The sequence below is a fragment of the Aquila chrysaetos genome, chromosome 1, assembly GCF_900496995.4.
Source record: "Aquila chrysaetos chrysaetos chromosome 1, bAquChr1.4, whole genome shotgun sequence".
Taxonomy (NCBI): Eukaryota; Metazoa; Chordata; class Aves; order Accipitriformes; family Accipitridae; genus Aquila; species Aquila chrysaetos.
This window is the reverse complement of record NC_044004.1, coordinates 12,127,758-12,149,103: the sequence shown is the minus strand read 5'-3', so window position 1 is coordinate 12,149,103 and position 21,346 is coordinate 12,127,758. Positions and strand designations below refer to the sequence as shown.

The following is a 21,346-nucleotide window of genomic DNA, read 5'->3' as shown; positions in this document are numbered from 1 at the left end:
ACACAGTATATTGCTGAAGTTACTTATAAACTAACAAATGCTATATGGAAATGACTTGTACTGGGTATGCATCCCCAAACACGCTTTTTACAGTCAGTTTTAAGGCACGGTCATTCAGCACTTGACTCTACTCAGCTACAAAATGGAGATAACAACCTCTTTGGGGAACATTAATTAAGCCAAGAAAGTAATGTTTGAAGTGTTTTGAGATCTCTAGCTGGAAATTCCCATAGAAAGTAAAACCAGCCACACAATATTTACAGTTACAAGCTCAGTTTTGTGCTGATTTCAACTGGTCAAAGGAGAGCTCCGTCAGTAGTTTATTCTTCAGTAAAACTTCAGTAAAACATTAAGACCAGAGCCCAGAAGTTACTTGACTCCCCTTGCTAAGCTCAGGGCAGTGAAATAAAAAGATGTTTTCAAAGAATTTTAAAAGAGACAACATGCAGTTATCAGAGATGGAAACTGGGTAGGACAACCAGATTAACAGCCCTACGAGGAGTGTTGCAGGGTCTTTGGATGACTGGATACAGTCACAGCCTTGATTTTCTTCTCTCTGCAGGGCAAAAAATCCCTCTTACTACTACAAGTTTAGAACTGACTGAACATTGTCAAAATGATAGACGCAGAAATGTCTACTTATGCCTGAAAGATTCACTGCTCAATTACAGACCCTGAACTGAAGAGATTGCTGCAAAATGGCTGCACACCATAAAATGAAGAAAAGTTAACAAAGGGTGCCTAACGTTAGAGAAAAATGAAAATCAAGGCCATTACTCCAAAATGATAGATTACCTCTCATGCATGATAAATCAGAAATACATTTTTGCAGGAGGCAATGCTAAGAAAAAGAGAAAGCCTTGGGACCAGACACCATGACCATTTCCTTCTTCTACTGGTCTTCTGCGAGAAGCTACTTCAGAACTTAATGTCTTTGGCATCCATGTATTTCTAATATTAAGAGTGGGTTTCTGTGGCCAAGTCTGAAGGTCCTGCACACAGAACACATTCATCTGTATGAATGAAGCCACTAAACAAGCATCTTCTTGTAATGTCATGTTCTTAGTAGTCCTTTATTTTTAACATAGCCTTTCCCAGGGATGCTGACAAATAAGTGTAGTTTCACCAGTCCGCTGGATGTGCTGAGACAAACAGGCAGATTTAAGACCTTGCTTGACCACAAATGCACAAAAGCGCACACAGATGCACATACACTCAAGTGCGCATGGAAAAAGCTCATTTTTGGGTCAGAGCGTGTAACTGCACACATTTTTTCATGTACATTTTTGTGGGAACATTTTAGGACTCAAGTCTGGAAAATTCCATCACTTTATGTTGCCCACCATATTACTGCTATGATCTCAGCTCTAGCCTGAATTTATACTAGTTACACTCCTTGCTCTGAAATCTTGACAGGCTCTTTGGTGACATCAGCTATCTTTTTTTCATCAAGCATTTGTTAGCTGGTAAAACTGAAACTCCCTTTGTGGTTTCCAGTCTAGACTTCAATTTGCACTAGGTTTATCAGCTGGGTTTTTTTGGTGTCATCTTTACAAAAAAGGTCTAAAATATTCCGCATTTATTTTGAACTTGTCTTGCAATAGATATTTTAAAATTATTTGCTTAAGTAAACATATTTTATACTGATTGCATCTGACTTAAAAAAAAATCATCTGGTTTAGCTTTCATGGGAAAATCTGGCCTCCAAAGCCATTTTGAGCTTTTCAGGCTCAAGAGTAAAGGTTTAATTTGACACTTAATATGAATTCATGAGAACTCATTGCTCCTGAGTGATAACCTGGCTCCACTGGCATGAATTGGTACCGTATCTTTGACAAAGAAGGCATCTTATGATTTAAAAATGTCGTTGCAGAGACCTTTCTCATTGTCAGTCTCTGAATGTCCAATTTATTAACTATAGAAATCACACGTAGGTGACAGAGCGCTTGGGGAGGACCCTGGCCCTCTGAGTGACAGGCAGGGAAAGCTCAAACCGCTTCTCCCAAGACAAAGCAGTGATCTCTTTCTCAGTATAGGAACTTCCTACACAAAGCCACAAATGATTTTCAGAAGCTCATTTAAAGCTTGAATGAGCAAAAAATAATTATTTTCATAATAATAAAAAAAACCCTTAAATTTTGCTACATTTTTAAAAAAACAAAACCCAATGCTTTTTTTCCTCAAAAAGCTATACTTCTTGAAAACATTGGAGCTGTTGCAGGAGCTGCACAGACCGTTTTTGGTTAGCTGTTGGATAGGCAATTTGTACTGCACAGAGCAGAGTGCTGCAGCAGCGCTGAGGACATGGAAGTTGAGCGTACAGTAGCGGTGCCATGTACTTGAAAGAGTTTTTATTAATAGAGAGTTTTGCAGCCTGAAGGAACTAACTAAAGTGCTGTCAGACTGTCTCCAAATGCTTTGCAGATAACATACTGTACGGCCATTCACCCTCAGCACACACAACTTTGTTAACATGCAACTGTTACAAAATCTTTTTTTTTTTAAAGTAACAGGAATGCATCTGGTATATGGAAAAATCTAGCACTGCTCTGTTTGCCTGTGTAGGGAATGCTTTATGTACAGTTTAAAAAAAAACCCCACAATTTTATGAAAGAAAGTCTGATAAATGCCAGTGAATTCAGCATTACTAAACTCCAGTTCAGAACAACACAGGAAATAATGGTGCAGTTACTATGATCTAATTACAGCGGAATTCCCTTGGAAAAGAATATGACTTATGAATTTCTTTTCATTCCAATCCAGTCAGTGTTTTTGAAACTCTAGGTGAGTTAGTGGGACACTTAGATGGTGCTAGATTTTAAAAATTAAAACAAGATACTGGTGTTAGAAGAAGCCTAACAAATACATGGTTGTGATTGGTTTTATTAAAAAGACAATAGAGAGTGTGTTTTCTAAGCTAAGATACAAACTCGCAGTGAAAACCAAACACACACACACAAGCCACAACCCCCCAAAAGGTATATTCATATATTGCAAAATAGGAAATTACAGATTAATTTTCCATTTAGTAAATTAGCCCACAGCAGAACTCATACCTCTTAAGCTGCATTTTATGTCTCTCTCTTCTGCAGAAAAACTATCTGCATTAGGAAATTCCTACGTGTTTAATTCTATTGTATTTGGAAAAATACAATTTATTCTTAGAAAAATAAGTACCATATAAGGTCAGATCAGAGCACAGCATGGAGAATGCCTGACGAGTCTTATGTATTCAGACTTTTACATGCATTTAAAAGGCTGGCTTTCAAGGTCTTAAAACAAGCTACTGAAACTGCAGTGATAGTTTCCCACACTACTTCACTGACGTCCACATTTGAGACTGGCAAAGTCCAACATAAATACTAGTAATCTGGTTAGGACCTGAAACTGCAGCCCTCATGTTGGGATTTTCCGCATTTGCAGACACTGAACAGAAAGCAGTGGAAGATGACAAAATCCCCTTCCTCAGAAGTCTGCATTCCCAGAACAAACCATAACGGATGATACGCTGCTAAACCAGGATTAGAAAACTTGTATTGACTTCAGGAAGATGAAGGATTTTCCTCCATCCAGAGCGATTCAAACAGGTATCTCCTCCGAGATCCTTCTTTTTAAAAAGGGGATTGTGATGTTGGTATCCCAATTTTTGCAGGGTAGCCTATGGCAGCTATGCATATACACCCCTCCAAAAAGCAACCTGGGTGCCAGCCCCCTCCACCTTATGGAATTTGAACCTTCAGCTCACTACCAGTGTGCCATAACCACCAAAGCTTTCTGGAAAACGAGCTAGAGATGAAGATGGAAGGGAATTTGCTACCTCTCCTCTCGGTGCCAGGTTATTGTGCAATTAGCAGTGAAAACCATACGCAGCAGCAGCAGCAGCAGCTGTGCAATACTGAGCTGCTGGTTGCTCAAGTTGTTGCTTCGAGGCCTGAACATTACGTCTGTATTTCTGCAGCACCAAATTAGATGGGATTTCAGTGGTCTGGATTTGCCTGAAAGTTGCTGCCTGTATCTCGGTTTTTAACAGCAACTGAGCAGGCAATGGAAGCACTTTGTGGGTGCAAAAGTTCCTGGTCAGAAATCCCTTCCTTACCTTTAGCCACTGTTCCGCCTGCTCTTTGCTCTGCACTGCCAGAACCAGGGCATCCGCTCCTTGGTGTGAGATTTTCAGCTCATGCTTCTTCTTTTTGCTGTCTTTGGGAATGTACGTGATACTGCAGTCATTTAGGAGCAGTTCCATCTGGGGCTGCTGGTCCTTGGAACTTTTGTAACACTAAATAAATGTAAGGAAAGTTCAAAAGTTAGATATCACCTTTCTGAACGTTGGGGGACAGCTGTGTTATATAGAAATGCTATTTTTAAATTTTTAATATTTTTCAAGCACCCCTTTACCACATACCACAGAGTTCAGCCAATGCCAACTTTGCATTTCTCCCTCTCATCCCCTCTGTAAAGCAAAATTACTTCCAGACTGACATTAATAGACATCTTTTATTGCAGGACAGGTACAACATATGGAGAGCATTAAGCTTCTTCATCCTTATGACTCAACCTTGACCTTGACCAGGTAGGAAGAGGGTGATTTAGGATATCTGTTCACATGTAGCAGCAGAATAAACTTGTACAGTTAATGACTTTAAAGCCCAGATATTTACCCTGCCCTCCAGCAATAGCCTAGCATATCAAGACAAATCTATACATCAGTGCCTACAGCCTGCAGTTGCAAAGACTCTGGCACACACCTTACCTCAAGAAAAAGAACAGCTGAGTAAGTAAAAAAAATTGTCACAGTGCGGAAAGGGGGCAAAGTCCCACTTTTTCAGCTAATGCAGTTTAATAATCACTGCACAAAACTGCATTAATCTCCATGTTAGTTTACTTTGTAAGCTCCTGGCTAAAACTATATGACATATGCGATGTTTTTTTCCCCTCATTAAATGCTGTCAATGAAGAGCCATTTCATGCTGGATCACTGATGACCTGCTCTATGTTTGAATTGGTGATCTAAAGATGAAGGGTTCCACATTACATCACTTGTCCTATAGTCCCAGTCCCTATTCCCACCTTCCAACACATCGGTACGGCTGAGGTTCCTAAAGCTGTCGTAGTGCCATACTACGGAACAACGTTTAACTGCGCATATGAATGTCCAGTTATTTTATATACTTATGTAAATTGGGCTTTCACTCATACAAATAAGCACGAAGGCTAAAAAGGCATCTGATGATGAAGAATGTATCTGCTAATAAAGACGACTAATTAGTATATGCATACATAGAACAGCTGAGTATAAATATGAACAGAGAAAAGCACGTGAACTTTTGCATGTCTGCAGCAGTATTCATGTCATGATGCAACTGTCAGGAAGACAGTAGCTGTTAAAAATATGTTATAGACACCACAACTTAGGCTGAGCAAATATGGCCACTCTAAACCAGCCTCTGCAAATCACTCATGATCCTCCCTCCCTCTCCAAAGACCATTAACTCAAAGTTTCTCTAGCTTTGTCACACATTTTAAGTTTGTAACATTAAAAAAATATTAAGTTTTCATGCTATGAAATCTTGAAAACATACATTAGTCTCTTCAAGAAGCCATAAACAGCATATAATTCCCTTTATATTAATTTAAATATTTTATATATAATTATACATTACTAAACCTGAAGTATTTACATATTAAAGGACTTTAAGTGAAAAACAATACCCTATTAAAAGTTATTTCTAATGTCTAACTCTAAGTAAAATATTTTGGGTTTATGATGACAGCTGCATTTATAATACAAGCAATTACAAATCCCTAAGAACACAGATTTGTTTTACTTGCATATCTCATATGTTAAATGACTAAGTCCTCCTTCAAACAATAAACCAATCTTGTGTAACTTGGTCGTTAGACTCCTATTGTGATTTTTATTTTCTTAATCCCCATTACAGAATTACTGAAAGGCAATCCCTATAAGGAAAAAAACCCCAGCTTTTCAGACCACACATGTGGCTAAAGGAAATGAAAATAGAAAAAATAACATATTTCTATACAGAACAACAAACATAATTGTAGAAGACCTATTGTGTGACTTCAGAGAAAAATCTGTCTCTTTCCCTCCTTCTTTCTTTTCTTCAAGCTGTTACCAGACGGTCCTGAAATCTGATATGATCCTGATATATGGTGATAAAAATGTGGACTAAGGATAATGGCACTGTAACAATATAATAGAAACTGAATCAGAATCAACACTCTTTTCAACATTTAAATAGAGGAGGATACAAAAATTAAATCCTCAGTAACCACTGAAAACTAGCAAATTCATTCCAACTATATTTTCAGAAACCTCTTACATCTATTTCATGTACTTCTATTTCATAGCCTGTTATTTCCTATACTGCCATAAGCACAAATGTACTTGGAAAGTGAACACACCTAAGCTACGTGTACCAGGGTAGAATAATGAGGTTCTACATAAAATGTTCTATCACCTGTTAATCAGCTTTTAACATTTGGGATATTGCAGTAATTATTAGTCACATAATTAGTTACAACTGTTGGAAGCACCAGACAGGAAGGCAGGGAGTGCCCAGCTTATTTATTACTGTAAGCATTAGTTCGCTTATAATGACACAGAAATAAGCATTTCCCTCAATTAGGCTCTCTTTTCAGAAACCAAAAAGACATCTATGAGCAGATAATTTACTAACTTATCAGATCTTTTACTGGTGCCTCCAATCAGAAAGAAACGTAACAGATTTGCTTAAGGAACAAATACATCCACTTGTTTCTTTCCTTTCTATAATGCAGCTGTGCATCATGTGAATACTGCATCTGTAATTACCGCAGAACAGATGGCAAAGGTTTAGTTTAAAGTGTATACATTACCACGGCATATGCTGCCAAGTGAATTCTCAGTCTAACAAGGGACTTTTCTCTCCAGCGGTCTGATCCAACAGTTCATACACAAAGCTCCCTATGAGATTTTTTGTCCGCAGGGAATGAAAGATTGGATTTACAGTTTCAGCAATTTTTTTTTTCCAAATGAAATACATTAGAAGATAATAGGCCAGACTTTCTTTCCAATATCAGGGAACTGCCTGGGTTTGAGTTTAAGTGCAATAAAAATCAAAGTTCGAAGTGGCTAAATGATACACTTATAATTTCAGTGCTTCTCTGCTTCTTGGGTAAATCATGACTGAACTCTTTGGTAAGGTTACTGTAGACTTGGCCACTGTCTGCAGAACATATTCCAAAAACCAGATTCCTGTAAAAATAAATGTATCATCTAAAAGGTACAAAGAAAATATAGCTAGATAAAAATAAAAATTACCAGTAGTTTGTTTTCTTTGATAACACACAGTAGTTTGGTCCATTGCCCAAATCGTTTTTTCCTAAGAAGGAAGGCACAGATTTTGGCATCCTTCACCAGATCCATAGAGGCTTCCTCGGAAGGCCACTGATGTCTCATTTTCTTCCCCTTTCCATCCTCCTCCTCTTCATCGTAGGATTCATAAGAGCTGCTCATAGCATCTGAGTCATAATCTTTAAGAAAAGTGTAAAAGTGTCAAGTTAAAACATTTAGCCATGAAGCACACTGAAATAACTGAAAATCTCAACAGGGTTCATTTTTAAGTTAAGGCTTTTGAAAGTCAGCCACGAACAAATTACTGTTTCACTGCTTAGTAGCATCAATACATTAAGTTAATTGAAGAAGAGATGCTGTTCCATTATAAAACTTTATAGAAGACCCATACTGACACCTTGGGAATTTTAATGGAAAGAATAAGCTGGGAATACATAGCTAGAAGTAGTGTTTTATTATCTTCAAAGTATTATTTGGCATATACCTTCATCTTTTGTAATTCTTTTACAGAGAAACATCTTCATCTTGTCCTATTGCATAATGCAAAATGTAGGCACAGAAATGTCAGTATTAGTACAGCATATCAAAAAACAAACACTGAATATGACAAAGGACACAAAAGTACATTATGGGGCACTACCTACCTATCATAACACTTCATATAATTCTCAAATACAGCACCTGCACCGATACAATTAACGTTAAATAGACAATGCTGTTCCTTGAACTACAGATTCTGCTGGAGTTAAAGGCATTCTGCAAAAAAAATGTTTTGCTATGTGCTTTTAGCCTGAACAGCTTAATCTTGCTCCAAGTTTGGTGATGGAATGGCAAGATTCCTTTTTAATTAAACAATCTTTGTTCAGGCCTTTCATTTTCAACAATGCAGTCCGCTCTAGCAGTCCCCTCAACTACAAAACTAATTTGCCATTATCACAGAACCCTCTCTTCCACCATCCATATTTATTTGTTTAGGTGGGTGTGTATATATATATATAAAGCCCTTCAGGTAACAACACCTGAAGGCATGCCTGTTATCCACTAGCATATGCTCCCATGGAGGAAAATTGATGGGAATATTTTTAACAGCTGAAATTTCATCTAAACATTTCAAGTAGACTTTGATAAATTTTTAGGCCAGAAGGTGGAAGAAAATCTCTCATTTGCCTTAGCTAGGTATTTAGGACACAGTTGGGATGTAAGAAGGAGACCTGGGACAACTGGGAAGAGGACAAGGGAATGGATTGCTGGAAAGCTCATTCTACATCAGTTTCTCCCTACGTGCATAGTCAGAATGGGATATACCCAGACCTCACATCTCTGAATCAAGACTAGATACTCCGATTTGATTTGTGTTTTCACAGAAGTGTACAAAACAGTGTATCTTCATTCCAAAGTAAAATGAAGATAAAATTTGAAGCTCTGGAAACTTTTTTTTTTTTTTTTTTTTTAATTGAATTCCCATCTTCTGGTCAATTCTGCTACGGAGTGTTTGGTTTGGGGCAGCTCCATATGGGCAAGTGGTAAAAGCCTCAGATGATTATCAATGGGAAAACACTACAATTTTTCACTTGCTTTACAAAAATCAAGAGACAGATGGAAGAACTTAGGGTAGATGTTTAAACTGACAGATTTGGAAACATTTATTCCAGAGTATTTATTTTTGCATATTTGTTTAAAAGAATGTGTAAGATCTGGTAGAACTTGCCGCTTCATCCGCCTCTTCCTCCTTCCTCCCAATGAAGCAGGAAAAAGCCTAAACAAAAACCCACCAAAACCAGAACCAGAACAAAACATTCCCCAGCCCTGACCTCCTTTTGGAGTGGCTATCCACAAACTTTCACATAGAAATGTCAGGAAGTGCTTGAGAGATCATCGACCAGTCTCAAACACACAGTAGCATGCCAGCCTGTTCGAAGCAAAGGCAGAATGATTCCTGTGGTGTTACTGAATATGAAGATGTAAGGTCTAGTCGTGAAATCAGCATCTTCAAGAAGGCCTTCTCCCAAAGGCACAGGTTAAGGGACAAGCTGCCATAACCTAAAGTTGCTGTCTCTCTGGGAACTTCATCTTTAACGCCTGCCTTTCCCTTTTCAAAACAGTAATACTTAGGTGCCCATAACCTCCTCATCCCTTCTTTGAATTTAGTAGTGATCTTTGTTGCAACTACGCCACTGTCATAAAGTTCACCTTGACGTTTGCTGCCTTTCTACAAAACTCCTTTACCTCATTTGTGATTTTGTTCTAGTTTTGGCAATAATATTACCCTGAAACTTACATTTTTTTGAGGTAAGAAGCAGAAGCAAGAAGTCACTGCTCATATATTGAGATATGGAAATACTACTTTGGTAGCATTTTTCTGTTTAATTACTAATGAGATTTTTCCTCCAAAATTAAGAAACCACTTTTTCAATGTAACAGTGTCTGGGGGTTAATTTTCATCCGATCAACTTGAAGCATGACTGTACAGGAGGGACACTCCTTAAATACAGTCCTCCCAAGAGAGTGGAGCTGGGTCATTTTTCTACACTCTGCATACATACTGAAGAAGGGATGTTTGCATGACAGAGTCAAAGACTTTTCTGTCAGAGGATGGTCTATCAAATATGTCTTCTCCATCTGCATTTTTAAATGCATCAGTAAAAAGGATGCAAAAACTAAATGCGTTTTAACACATTGTTTTTCCTTCCTCTTTAGGACGTGATTTAACTTTTTCATATTGCAGAAAATAAGGTTTCACCTTGGATAAAATTATCGCTCGTCTCTTTGCCATATATCAAAAAGCTGGTTTTCTTCTTACCATAAACCCCATGCAGCAATCTCGCCTTCCTTTCAGCAAAGTTACTGGGTTAAATCATTGCTTTTTCCTCACAACAGTGAATCTTATGACTTTTTTCTTACAGCAAGTTTTACCGGTTTCTAAAAACAATTACTGTAGGAAGCGCTGATTGAGACTTCAACGTAGAGACTGAAATTCTGCATGTTAAATATCCTACAGGTACTTCCTATGTGGCTCACAAGCAGTCCACGTGCAGATTCCATGTTAGCCGTAAGTTGTGTGATCAGCAGAGAGACTCTGCACAGCAGTTGCAGGTTCCTCCAAATCTCAGTTTACAGGAGGCTGAAAGCCAACAGGAGCTTCTGAGGCTCCCACCCTCACACAGGCTAACGGGTTCTCTGGGGACCTGTTGCCATATCCTGCCCACGAACTACTCCTCATGGTTTTCTTCTCCTTGGTTTGTGGGACTCTTGGCCAGAAGAAGAGTTTGCTATGTGACTCACACCAGGAAGGATGACCACCTTGGAGTATTACTCATATAATCTGGGCCGAAACTTTGCTGCTCTTTGCCACACCTCGCTTCTATTCTTTGTTTCTCCAAACTGCTGTATCACATCCAGAACAAGGCTTTCAGGCTCTGAGACACAAACTAGCATGTGCAGAAAAAGTGGAAAATGTCTCTCCAAAATAAAGTGGGTTTATTAAGTCTACTAAAGTCTCAGAGACTTAGGACGCACTGATACAACATGTTCCAAAGCTGCTAATCTGCCTTTTTTTGCATCTTCTGCATTTTCTGATTATTCTAGCTTCTTTTGACATTGGCTTTTCACCCTTATCTTCACCAAAATTTTCCACTGTTAAGGGGTGAAAATCACAATGGACTTTCACAGTATTTGTAATAACGTATTCCAAAGATTAGCCTGTAATAATTTAGGCATATTGTACAGATCAGCAGCTTTTAATAAAGAGAAAGAGAGTTCTCAGACAAGGCATATACCGTCTTGTTTTCATCTACATGCAAGTGTTTGTTTACAAACAGATAACAGGGACTTGGGAAAGTTACGGATATTTCATTTTCATGACCTATGTTCTGCAATTTTCTTCAGTTCCTCTTTGCCTTTGCAGGTAGGACACATGATATGTGAGCCTTCTTGCTATTAATGGTATCACAAAGATATTCCATAGGAATATTTACTTAAGATAATGATATCTAGCCCAACAGTTGTTTAACAGTTTATTCTTGCACTTCTTATACTTTTAGCGCTTCTTTGTTATCGTCTTCTCCATCTCAAACAGTTTGAACAGCTAAGGTTACATCTTTGGTTAATACACTGCTTTGGTGGCTTATTTTAATTACCACACAACTGGATTTAGTGGAAGTTTTGCTTGAGTGGAGATATATTACTAATGTCATATTGAATTTAAAAGCAACTTTATTACCAATGAAGAGCGGAATCTTTTAAGACAAATTAAAAGAGATGATAAGGAGTTCAGGACATAAGAAAATACAGCAAAATCACAGCAAGTGAGATGATAAGTTATGCTAACAGAGCTTTAAATGTCTGGATATATATATAATTAAATCATGGAATTATTAATGAACTTTTAAGGCTTATATCCTAAATATTTTTGTGGATTTGGGTGGTTAAGTACAGTAAGAAATCAGTTTCATATTTTGTCTTCTTTTTCCCTAGGCGATCCTTTAGCAGTGCTATTAATATTTGTATTATTAATAATTTTCTGCCTGAGCATGGCTCTTGTTTAATGACAAAACACAAATCGCGGTTCACTGGATTACAGGGTGTAGCAGGACCACCCTGCAGCATTTCAAGGGAGGAAATGAAGAGAGGAGTGATTCTGCTACTCTGCTAAGACTATGTTCCTTCATTTGCTTTACAGTATATGAAACTCTTACCTTGAATTTCTTAGGTATATTAAGAGCTGCCAGATAACCTCAGTTCGTGCAGTGTACAAATGCATAATTAATGTTCTAAGGTGACTCCTGTGCATGTTTTAAGAACAGAGATATCATTTTATTCATTTGTTCTGGTTCAAATAATAAAAATGGCTATAAAATGGGCGAAGACACGCCTTTAATCCTTGGGCCATAGAAAATAATGATTAGTGATAAATCAGCCACACACAAGTAATAAATTACCCCGGCCAATAAAAAAGCAGCAAAAAGGAAAACCTTTGCAATTTTTTGGTACATAATGTCCTGTTGACTGAACCTGTGTAAATGCTCACAGCAGTCATTTCAGCGTTTCATCAGCATGCTCTCAGCATAGCTCCACTTAAGTGAATAGGTCTTTGGATAAGTATTTGGACATGAGAAAGAGCATTTGTGTGTTGCAGAAGGACGTTCTGGTGGTCAGTTAGGAGGCAGCCCTCTGCCTTTTGCACTAAACAAGTAGTCACAAAAATACTGTCATGTGCATCAAACATGGCTTTTGGGAGCCAGTATGACTGATTTATCCCTTTCCATAATGTGTCACCAAAATGCTGCAAACCACACCTTTTCAATAATTCCTTTTTTCTTTTGTCTACTTTAGCAAGTAATTCAGTGCAGTAGAAACATACCAGTAGATCTGCAGATCAGCACCAGTTTCTAAGACCTCTACATTTACAGTATCACCAGTTTAGAGAGGTTTACTCTGGATGATACTTAACGCTGGACTCCTGGTCCAATGCCCCACCATGTTCGTGGTTCAAAGCTGTCCGAAAGACCAGTGGCTGATTTGGACCGTCTATCTTCAATAGCAGCTGAAACACGTTTATGCGCATCTAACTTGAGCTCCAGGTTTAGTTTCCTGTAAAGGGAGCCTGGTTTGTGCACACCAAAACAGTTCTGCAAACCAAACCAATGCATGGCAAGTGAGGATAACCAGAGCCAGACCCAAACGGTCAAAGCCATGCTTACAACACAGCACTAATAGAGATGTAACTGTCAAATACTAAAAAAGTTGAAGGACACTGGAATTACCAATTGCTCAGAAACTGATCTGGAAATAATTACTTACTGGAAGTGATATACTCAGGAGCCTTCCCAGGACTAAGTGGCACTGCCTCTTCGTAATAGCCTTCAGGAAGGGAAGATGTTGGTAATGGTGGAGGCCCATTATCTGGTGGCTAAATAGAGAAAAAAAGAAAAAATGATTACATACCAACAAGGTGTTAAATTAAACATGGTCAGAACATCTGCTCATCATCAGTGCTAATGTTACCAGCCTTATAGACCCAATGGCTGCTCCTGTGACTATTTCTTATGTTAACCATCTCTAAAGGTAAGGCTCTGGAGGGGTGAATTAGATGTTGTCCTTTGAATAAGGTGTGTTCTGCAGGTTAGCATCTTTTAGAAGGGAAACAAGCCTAAATCTCAAGTTCCTCATATGTTGCTATAATTAAACAATAATAAGTAGAGGTTGAGATTTGAAGCAATACGGTCACTTAATTATGCTTCATAACATAATGATAAATTTTTAAATGTAACATTATTGTCAAGAACTTTACCTCCACTCATGATAAGGAAGTAGAACCTTGCATGTCCTTCAGCTGAGTCCTTTGGGGATATAAACACAGTAGGATCCTACTTGCCATTGTTAAGGATGCAAAATCAAGATAACAGCTACATTAGAAGTTCTTTCTACAACAGCATTAAGTGGTAAAAATGTTGAAAAGATATAGTTCTCTATTTAAGAACTAGAAATCTAAAGAGTCTATGTAGGAAAGAGATTTCTGTGCATAGACCATTTTACAGAGTTAAGGCTTATTTATTAGTATTTTACACCTAAAATAATTCCTATTACAGCAGGAAACAACAGTTTGGTTGGACAGGTTAGAAAAGTTAAATAGCCTGGGATGGCAGAGATCAAGGACAGATAATTTAGACCACATTTTCATGATGCATTTTGTTTTTCAGATCAATTCTTAACCAGACATTAATTTTTAAAATGCTATTTCTACATAGTGAAAACTGAGCTACAACCAATGAAAAGTTTGGAACATCAAGAAACTATTATATGATAAAATAAATATTTCAAATACCAGGTCAAATTCTAAAACGCTTCTTTTCTAAATATAAACCTGTTTTAAATTTAAAACTGATCAACTGCTGGTATGTTGATATAGTAACAAAGTAAATTTAGTACTCTGTGACTTCTTCCATATGACTTTACTGTTCTATTTCTTTAACAAGTACCAAAACAACTGTATTTTATAGAATTCATTCATACTGGCCGCAGGTTTTTAGTTCCATATTTTCATATTAGAGAAAATACTGAAGTCTTTTTCCAACACTAGTGGTTTATTGTATGATTACAAAAATGTAACTTGTAAGCAGAGTCTCATTTCTGCAGTAACATTTTTTCAATACCTCTTTCTCTTTTTTCAGGTAATGAAAGAGATGTAATGGTGTTTGTCTGCTTTGGACTGATCCAGTCTAAACTCGGGGAACAGAGATACTGAAGTAAGAAACTAGTCAGGGTGGGCTTTGCTCATGGTCAGATACAGACACTTCTGGACTGCAACTCAGGTGGGCTGAACAGTCTAGCAGAGGCATAGAGTCGTATTGCACATATAACAGCTGAAGCCACAGTGACTATACTTCTCTTTTGCTGTAGACCTAAAGTTACCTGGCAGGAACCCCAGCTTTAATAACATAAGTGGCATTAGCTGTAATGAAATTACTTCTGCCGGCACTTTCAGGGCTGGATTCATCTTTGCGTATTTCAAAGCTAGACATCTCCAAATCTCATTACTGATTACACACCTACGCCAGACACCTAATTCTTAACAACATCGGCAAGACGAGTCCCACCCTTAGTGCGCTCTGTAGTTAAATTCATATGGAGTAGGGTATTCTGCCTTGCAGCAAGTGCTTGTGTATTCCCAATGTGCAGGAAGGCAAGGAGCTAGCGACTAAACCTGCCCTTCAGCTCATCCAGCACTGAATTCCCCTTGTGCACCAAGGAAAATCAGAAACTTCCTCATGAACAATGAACCGATTCGTGCCTGAACACAGAAATTCTTGGTCAGATTGAGATTTACACTAACATTACTTCTATATCAAATGATATAGCCAACTTCATATGTCACACTCAATTACAGATAAGAGATGGCAATTACTGTTATCTACAATGTGAACCAAATGAGTTTTCCTCACAGACCAGTTTTGCTGGAGAAATTATCTGTCAAAGAAGCAAAATAATGAAAAAATATTACTTTGAGCATAGTATCCCTGTAATTCTGCTGAAAAAAAAGCCCCAAATTGCAAATCTGCACATCATCACAAACTAAATGAGTCTTTCAAGGTTAGCTGCTGCTGTGCAACAAGCATAAGGGACATTAAAAAATATTATATGTTTGTTAATATTGGAAAATTGACAGCAATTATGAATTTTGCCCTACACACCTGCACACATCAGCTTTGTGTGGCCTGAACTGCTAGACACAATAGGGGGAACTGCCTCCAAAGAGTTTGTCTTTTCTCCCTTCACGCAGGTGGGCAGAGCCTTGCTCAAGTGAGTTGGGGTCAAGGTTTGTTCCTGGGGCAGTGTAGATTCATACCACCCCTTTCATTAGACAGATATATTAATATCTTGGTCTAGCCTTAAACTACTTTTCCCGTCAGGTGTATACACAATATATGAAATTCCTATCATTATTAAACCTAATTCACCCAGGAAATACCTGTCCCAAGGGTCATGCCAATTTTGACTTGACACAGCACCGAGGTTTCAAAGCTATCTTTTATCCAGAAACAAGTAAGAGGTTCCAATAAAGATCAGGGCAGGGGGGGTGGGGGGGGAAATCCTTGTTTTTAGACAAAATGTTATTCAGAAAGAAAGAAAAAAGGAAATGAAACACAAATGGTGCTTGTCTGAATTCGACCCTGCTGGAGCACCAGTTACTTCATACAGCTGGGGCGGGCTGGGCTGTGCAGCCAACGTCAACACAGATGGAATCCATTGCTGATTTAACCAGGCCCTCCTCTCTGAAATGCATTTTGCAGTGCTTGCCATAACAAAGTTGAAAACAATTATAAAAAAGATTTAAAAAAAAAAATATTAGGAGAAACAGAAACATCCGACATTAATACTTTCTGATTAGAGCAAGGCTGCTTTAATATTGAAAGAAAATCCAACAACAATTATTTAAATACAAAATAAATCTGTTTAAATACAAAATATAAATATCTCACTCAAATCTGTACCACAAACAACTACATCTTTTGGGAGCTATGGAATATGTAAGAGTTTGAGCATCAAGAAATGCAAAAGTACATCTGAGGATTCTGGCATTACATACTAATATTTACAGTGCTTTAATTTTTTTTACTATTGCTAGTTGTATTGTTTAATTCTTTCAACCTGGCAATTTTTAGTGGAGGAATTTTGGTGAAGTTATGAATTATGAACTGAAGTAATTCTTGATTCAATAACTTTTCATTAGTTTGCCTGAAAAATAAAAAGGCCATAAAACCCACAGAACTATTTACATATTCTGTAAAAGGATTAAACCTCAAAAAAACCCTAGAACATCTGTAGTTTGAGTGGTATCAGGAGGAAAGACCTGGCAACCTGCAAAGAAGGCATTAGCACGAATTTCTACTTTTATTTTTTTTTTTTTACGACAGGCAACAGGGAAGAAAACTAGAGAATGCTGCCTTTCAAGACAAATAACCTTGCTCAATCACAGCAGTAAGAACTGAGTTAGAAAAAAATTACCATTATTTTTATGTCACTGGAAGAAAAGGGACAATAGATGAGTGAGATATTGTTGTGCAGAGTAATACCAGTAATACTGAAACAATACTGATGAAGGCGTTTGTCAGGTGCTGGGTCCGAAGCAAAAGGAGAGATGCTTTACGTGAAACCAAGAAGAGGAGGGGATGATAATTACACTACAGAGTTGAGATCTCTGAAGACGTTAAAGACTGGACTGTGCACGGGATGCCCAACTCCAGTTTACAGGAAGGATTGTTGAGAGAAAGAAAAAAGTATCTCCAAATAATAAGCAATATTTACCTGGATAATAAAACACATTATTCTACTGGACACCATGAAACAGACTTAGGGGAAATATTAATTTTATGTCATATTATGGTCTTCCCCTTCACCTGCTCCTCTGTGTTCCACAGACCACAAATAAACTCTTTCCTTCTTTATCCTAGGAGATAAATTACTTTGTTTCCCCCTCCTGTCCAAGGGTACCTAGCAAGATAGTCAGTAACTTTTTTTTTAGGGGTAGTCTGGCTGATATCCGCTGACGATATGGAAGTATATAGTGTGGAAAGCAGTATGAAAGACAGAGGAAAATAAATGTCATTGTATAGGGGCCTGAGGATATAAAATCACTTTACACCCCAATGAAGACTTACACTTTGTAGGAAACAGAAAGAAACGCCTCCCTTTATGCAATGATTTAGGACGTGGAGATTTCCAGTGCAAAGCAGTGACTTTAGCAGAAACTGTCAGTACACCCGTGCTGCAGGCAAAGGCTGCCAGCAATTCAAGGGCCATGCTCGCATGTGTGTTATTAGATCAACCACCAATTCGGATCCAGCCGGACTGTGGAGCCAGCTGCTACGTAACCCCTCAACACTGAAAGCAGCAACATGAGACTGGAAAAGTGGTAACACACTGGTGATGCATAATAAAGCTATTCAGAAGCCAGAAGGCAAATGTGGGCTGTCAAGAAGAAACCTTGACACATGCACATGCCATTTGCTTTGGAGCAAGCGTAGACCTGACCTCTGTACAACCCCACCGCATCCTCAGCCTGGAGGGGGTCCAGTGCTCACACACTTATGATCCCTCTCCCCACATGTAAAAAAATGGATGTCCAGAAAGCAAGATGAATCAACAATCTGAGTATCAATACAATTGGCAAAATTACTGACTGCACATTTCAACCAGGCTTCGTCGTACTACTGTAAAGGCTGGAAATTGGGCATTAGTACTTGCCACGCACTTGTTAAGAAAGCCTTTATATAAACTCAGAATCGCTAAGGCACTAAAGAGAAATCACCATTTATTGCCAGCAGCTGAGGACCTGGATGGACCTTCGATTTATTCAGGACAAAAGCGCTGACTATATGGGATGTTAAGACCATACTGAGCTGTGCAGGAGGGAAATACTAGCCTGAGCATAGACAAGTACAAGCTGAGAAGAATTCTTCATTTGACCTCAGCTCCATATTCTAAGGTTCTTAATTTCTCAGCTTGTCAGCTGGACCCTACAAAACCGGGAGCCAAATAACGTGAAAGAAGTCTAACAACTTCTCTTTTCAGCTTCTGAGCACATCTGACAAAAGACAGCATACCAGCCAGACAGACACCAACTGGAAGAGAGTAACCCTGTCAGTCCCACCACGAGGTGGGGAACACGGCTGCACGACAGGCTGTTGGTATAGTCCTACCAACCACCGCTGAGCGTACCCACGCAACTACAGCACACGCCTCTGGGACACCGGTGCTACCAGGAAAAAAAACCCAAAAGGAACTGCCCAAGAAATCAAGAGCCAGAGTCAGACATGGTGGGAGGCCCAGCAACCCAAGCAATCCTACGAAGGGCTGAACTGGTAACCCAGAGCTGAACTGGTAACCCACCAGCTCCTACTGCAGTGCTGAACAGTTGAGGGCAAGGAGGAAATGCTAGTGGAAGTGATTACCAGGTGGAGGATGAGTATAAGCACAAGCGAAGCTTTTCCTTAGGGTGATCCTGAAGAATGACTTGAGCAGGTTTAAGACAGAACAAAAGAAGGTACACGCTTTGCACACTGTCCTCCAGGGAGCGGAGGTACATCTGACACAGCCTAAGAGTGTGTCTGCTGACTCAGGGGTGAATGTCTAATTAAAGATATCTCTGAAAAAGTGCTTAGTAAGTAGAGTATAGTGACTATGGACAGATCACAGCCTCAGAAAGCACAGCCTGATGATGGGAAACGGATCTGAACAGACTTGCTCGCATTTAAAGACCGAATCAGGGCATACCATGGCTCCACAGTTTGATCTGAAGATTGTCCGGAGAGAGTTTACACAGGAACCTCACCAGGAACTGAGTTACCATTTCACAAAACACAACACATCTGACTTCTGCTTAGATAACCCGATAACCCCTTTACCTAAGCAACAGCAAGGTAAAGATGGCAACGAAGAGGACCAAATGGAAACAGTAAGAAACCAACGAAGTATATCGACTGAATGGAGAACCCAGTTGATTCTTGCATCTCTCCGATGGCAACGTCAGCCTGCAGCAGAACCCAGGCATAAGTTTAAGTCTCAGTTCTTGCCATTGTATTTAGAATCATAGAATCATTTAGGTTGGAAAAGACCTTTAAGATCACTGAATCTAACCGTTAACCTACCACCGCCAAGTCCACCACTAAACCGTGTCCCTAAGCGCCACGTCTACATTCTATTAACATTTGAGGTATTAAGTAAAACTGAAAAGACTGGAGCACAGAACACACCACAGAAAGGACAGATAGCTGGAAGGAGTTACACCCAAACTCTGTAGAAGACAGGAGTGGAAATAAACTCCAGACTCCATGGAAATAACAGAAGATCTAACGACATAATTCAAAAGTGAAAAAGAATGAGCCAGAAACAAAACCACGGTATTTCTGTATCATTCAGATTTTATAATAAAAGATTATTACATGGCCAGCTGGACGCATCACTCAGACAAAACAATGGAGTTGACTCATATCAAGCAAAGGGTCTGGGTGTACCAAGAAAAGAAATGGGCTTTAATTAATACTAGGGAACACTTTCATGCATACTACATGAGAAAGCCAAACTTGAATTTTAAGCAGCATGGGACCCTCAGTCAGAGGTGTTTATTGTAACTGTGCTCAAAGAGTGTCTGTACTCCTCAGCAAAGACAAAATTACCTTCCTCTTCCAGGAGTTAATAAGCTCATCCAGGTACGTGACATGACAGTGGGGACAAGACAAGACAGCACAGTGAGAAAAGTGTGGGCAACACCATTTCCACCGGAACAATATTCTCTAAGGGCCTGAGCACTGCATCAAACAAAAACAAGAGAAGACTTGGTACTTACTGGCCTAATTCCTTTCCCATGTGTTTGTGCACAGAACATTAATGAGCATGGTTAGGAAAGAAAATAAGCTGGTCCCTAGTTATCAGCACAGGGAAGGTGTTTATGGACACCTATAGCGTAGAAACGAGAAATGAAAAACCTGAGGCCAGAAGAGTGAGTGTGTTATGAAAAATGGTGGGACAATATCCTATCAAATCTGTGGCATGAGTAATTTAATAGCTTTCTTATAAGAAGGTACAAAGATCATCAGTATCTAGTAAAGATAGAAAAGAGGGCATATAGCTTCACAATGATCATAGAAAGAATCTGGTAAAGCAGTTCAATCCTACTGTAAACCTGATCTGAGCTCATCCAGTTTAAATGCAAATTCCAGTTAAAGGCAGTCAGGAACAGCTCATTCTGGCAGCTTAGACATGAAGAAAGCTTTGAAATGTGGTGATGTGCATTGTTATAAAGGTATACTATAAATGAACTGAGAAGGAAATTACTTCAACTAAAACTTTTCTGTGATACCATTTGCAAATGTGAAATAAATCATTAACAATAATGCACCCAGGGGAAATGGGAATGGCAACTACAGTGTCCTGCAAGACATGACCAACACAAAAAAGAGGCTGCAAACATTTCTTTATCTTTATTCCTTATGCAATCACATGTGATGACCAAAACTATTCCACAACCGCAGTATGCCCAGGTGGCCAAGAAGGCCAACGGCATCCTGGCCTGTATCAGAAATCGTGTGGCCAGCAGGAGCAGGGAGGTGATTGTTCCCCTGTACTCGGCACTGGTGAGGCTGCACCTCAGTACCGTGTTCAGTTTTGGGCCCCTCAGTCCAGGAAAGACATTGAGGTGCTGGAGCGTGTCCAGAGAAGGGCAACAGAGCTGGTGAAGGGTCTAGAGAGCAAGTCTTAATGAGGAGTGGCTGAGGGAACTGGGGTTGTTTAGCCTGGAGAAAAGGAGGCTGAGGGCAGACCTTATCGCTCTCTACAGCTACCTGAAAGGAGGTTGTAGCGAGGTGGGTGCTGGTCTCTTCTGTCAAGTAACTAGTGATAGGACAAGAGGAAATGGCCTCAAGTTGCGCCAGGGGAGGTTTAGGTTGGATATTAGGAAAAATTTCTTTACTGAAACGTTTGTCAGGTATTGGAACG

At 39.1% G+C, this 21,346-nt stretch overlaps 1 protein-coding gene across 2 annotated transcripts in view; it reads right to left on the bottom strand.

Moving 5' to 3' along the window:
- Window positions 1–21,346, bottom strand: part of AFAP1 (actin filament associated protein 1) — a 120,947-nt gene that overhangs the window by 34,615 nt on the left and 64,986 nt on the right. For both annotated transcript variants that reach the window (XM_030019947.1, XM_030019955.1), the window contains exons 4-6: window positions 13,154–13,262; window positions 7,322–7,533; window positions 4,097–4,276 (exon numbers count right to left, since the gene is read on the bottom strand). In XM_030019947.1, the coding sequence (XP_029875807.1) occupies window positions 4,097–4,276; window positions 7,322–7,533; window positions 13,154–13,262 (501 nt within the window). The remainder of the gene's footprint in view (window positions 1–4,096; window positions 4,277–7,321; window positions 7,534–13,153; window positions 13,263–21,346) is intronic.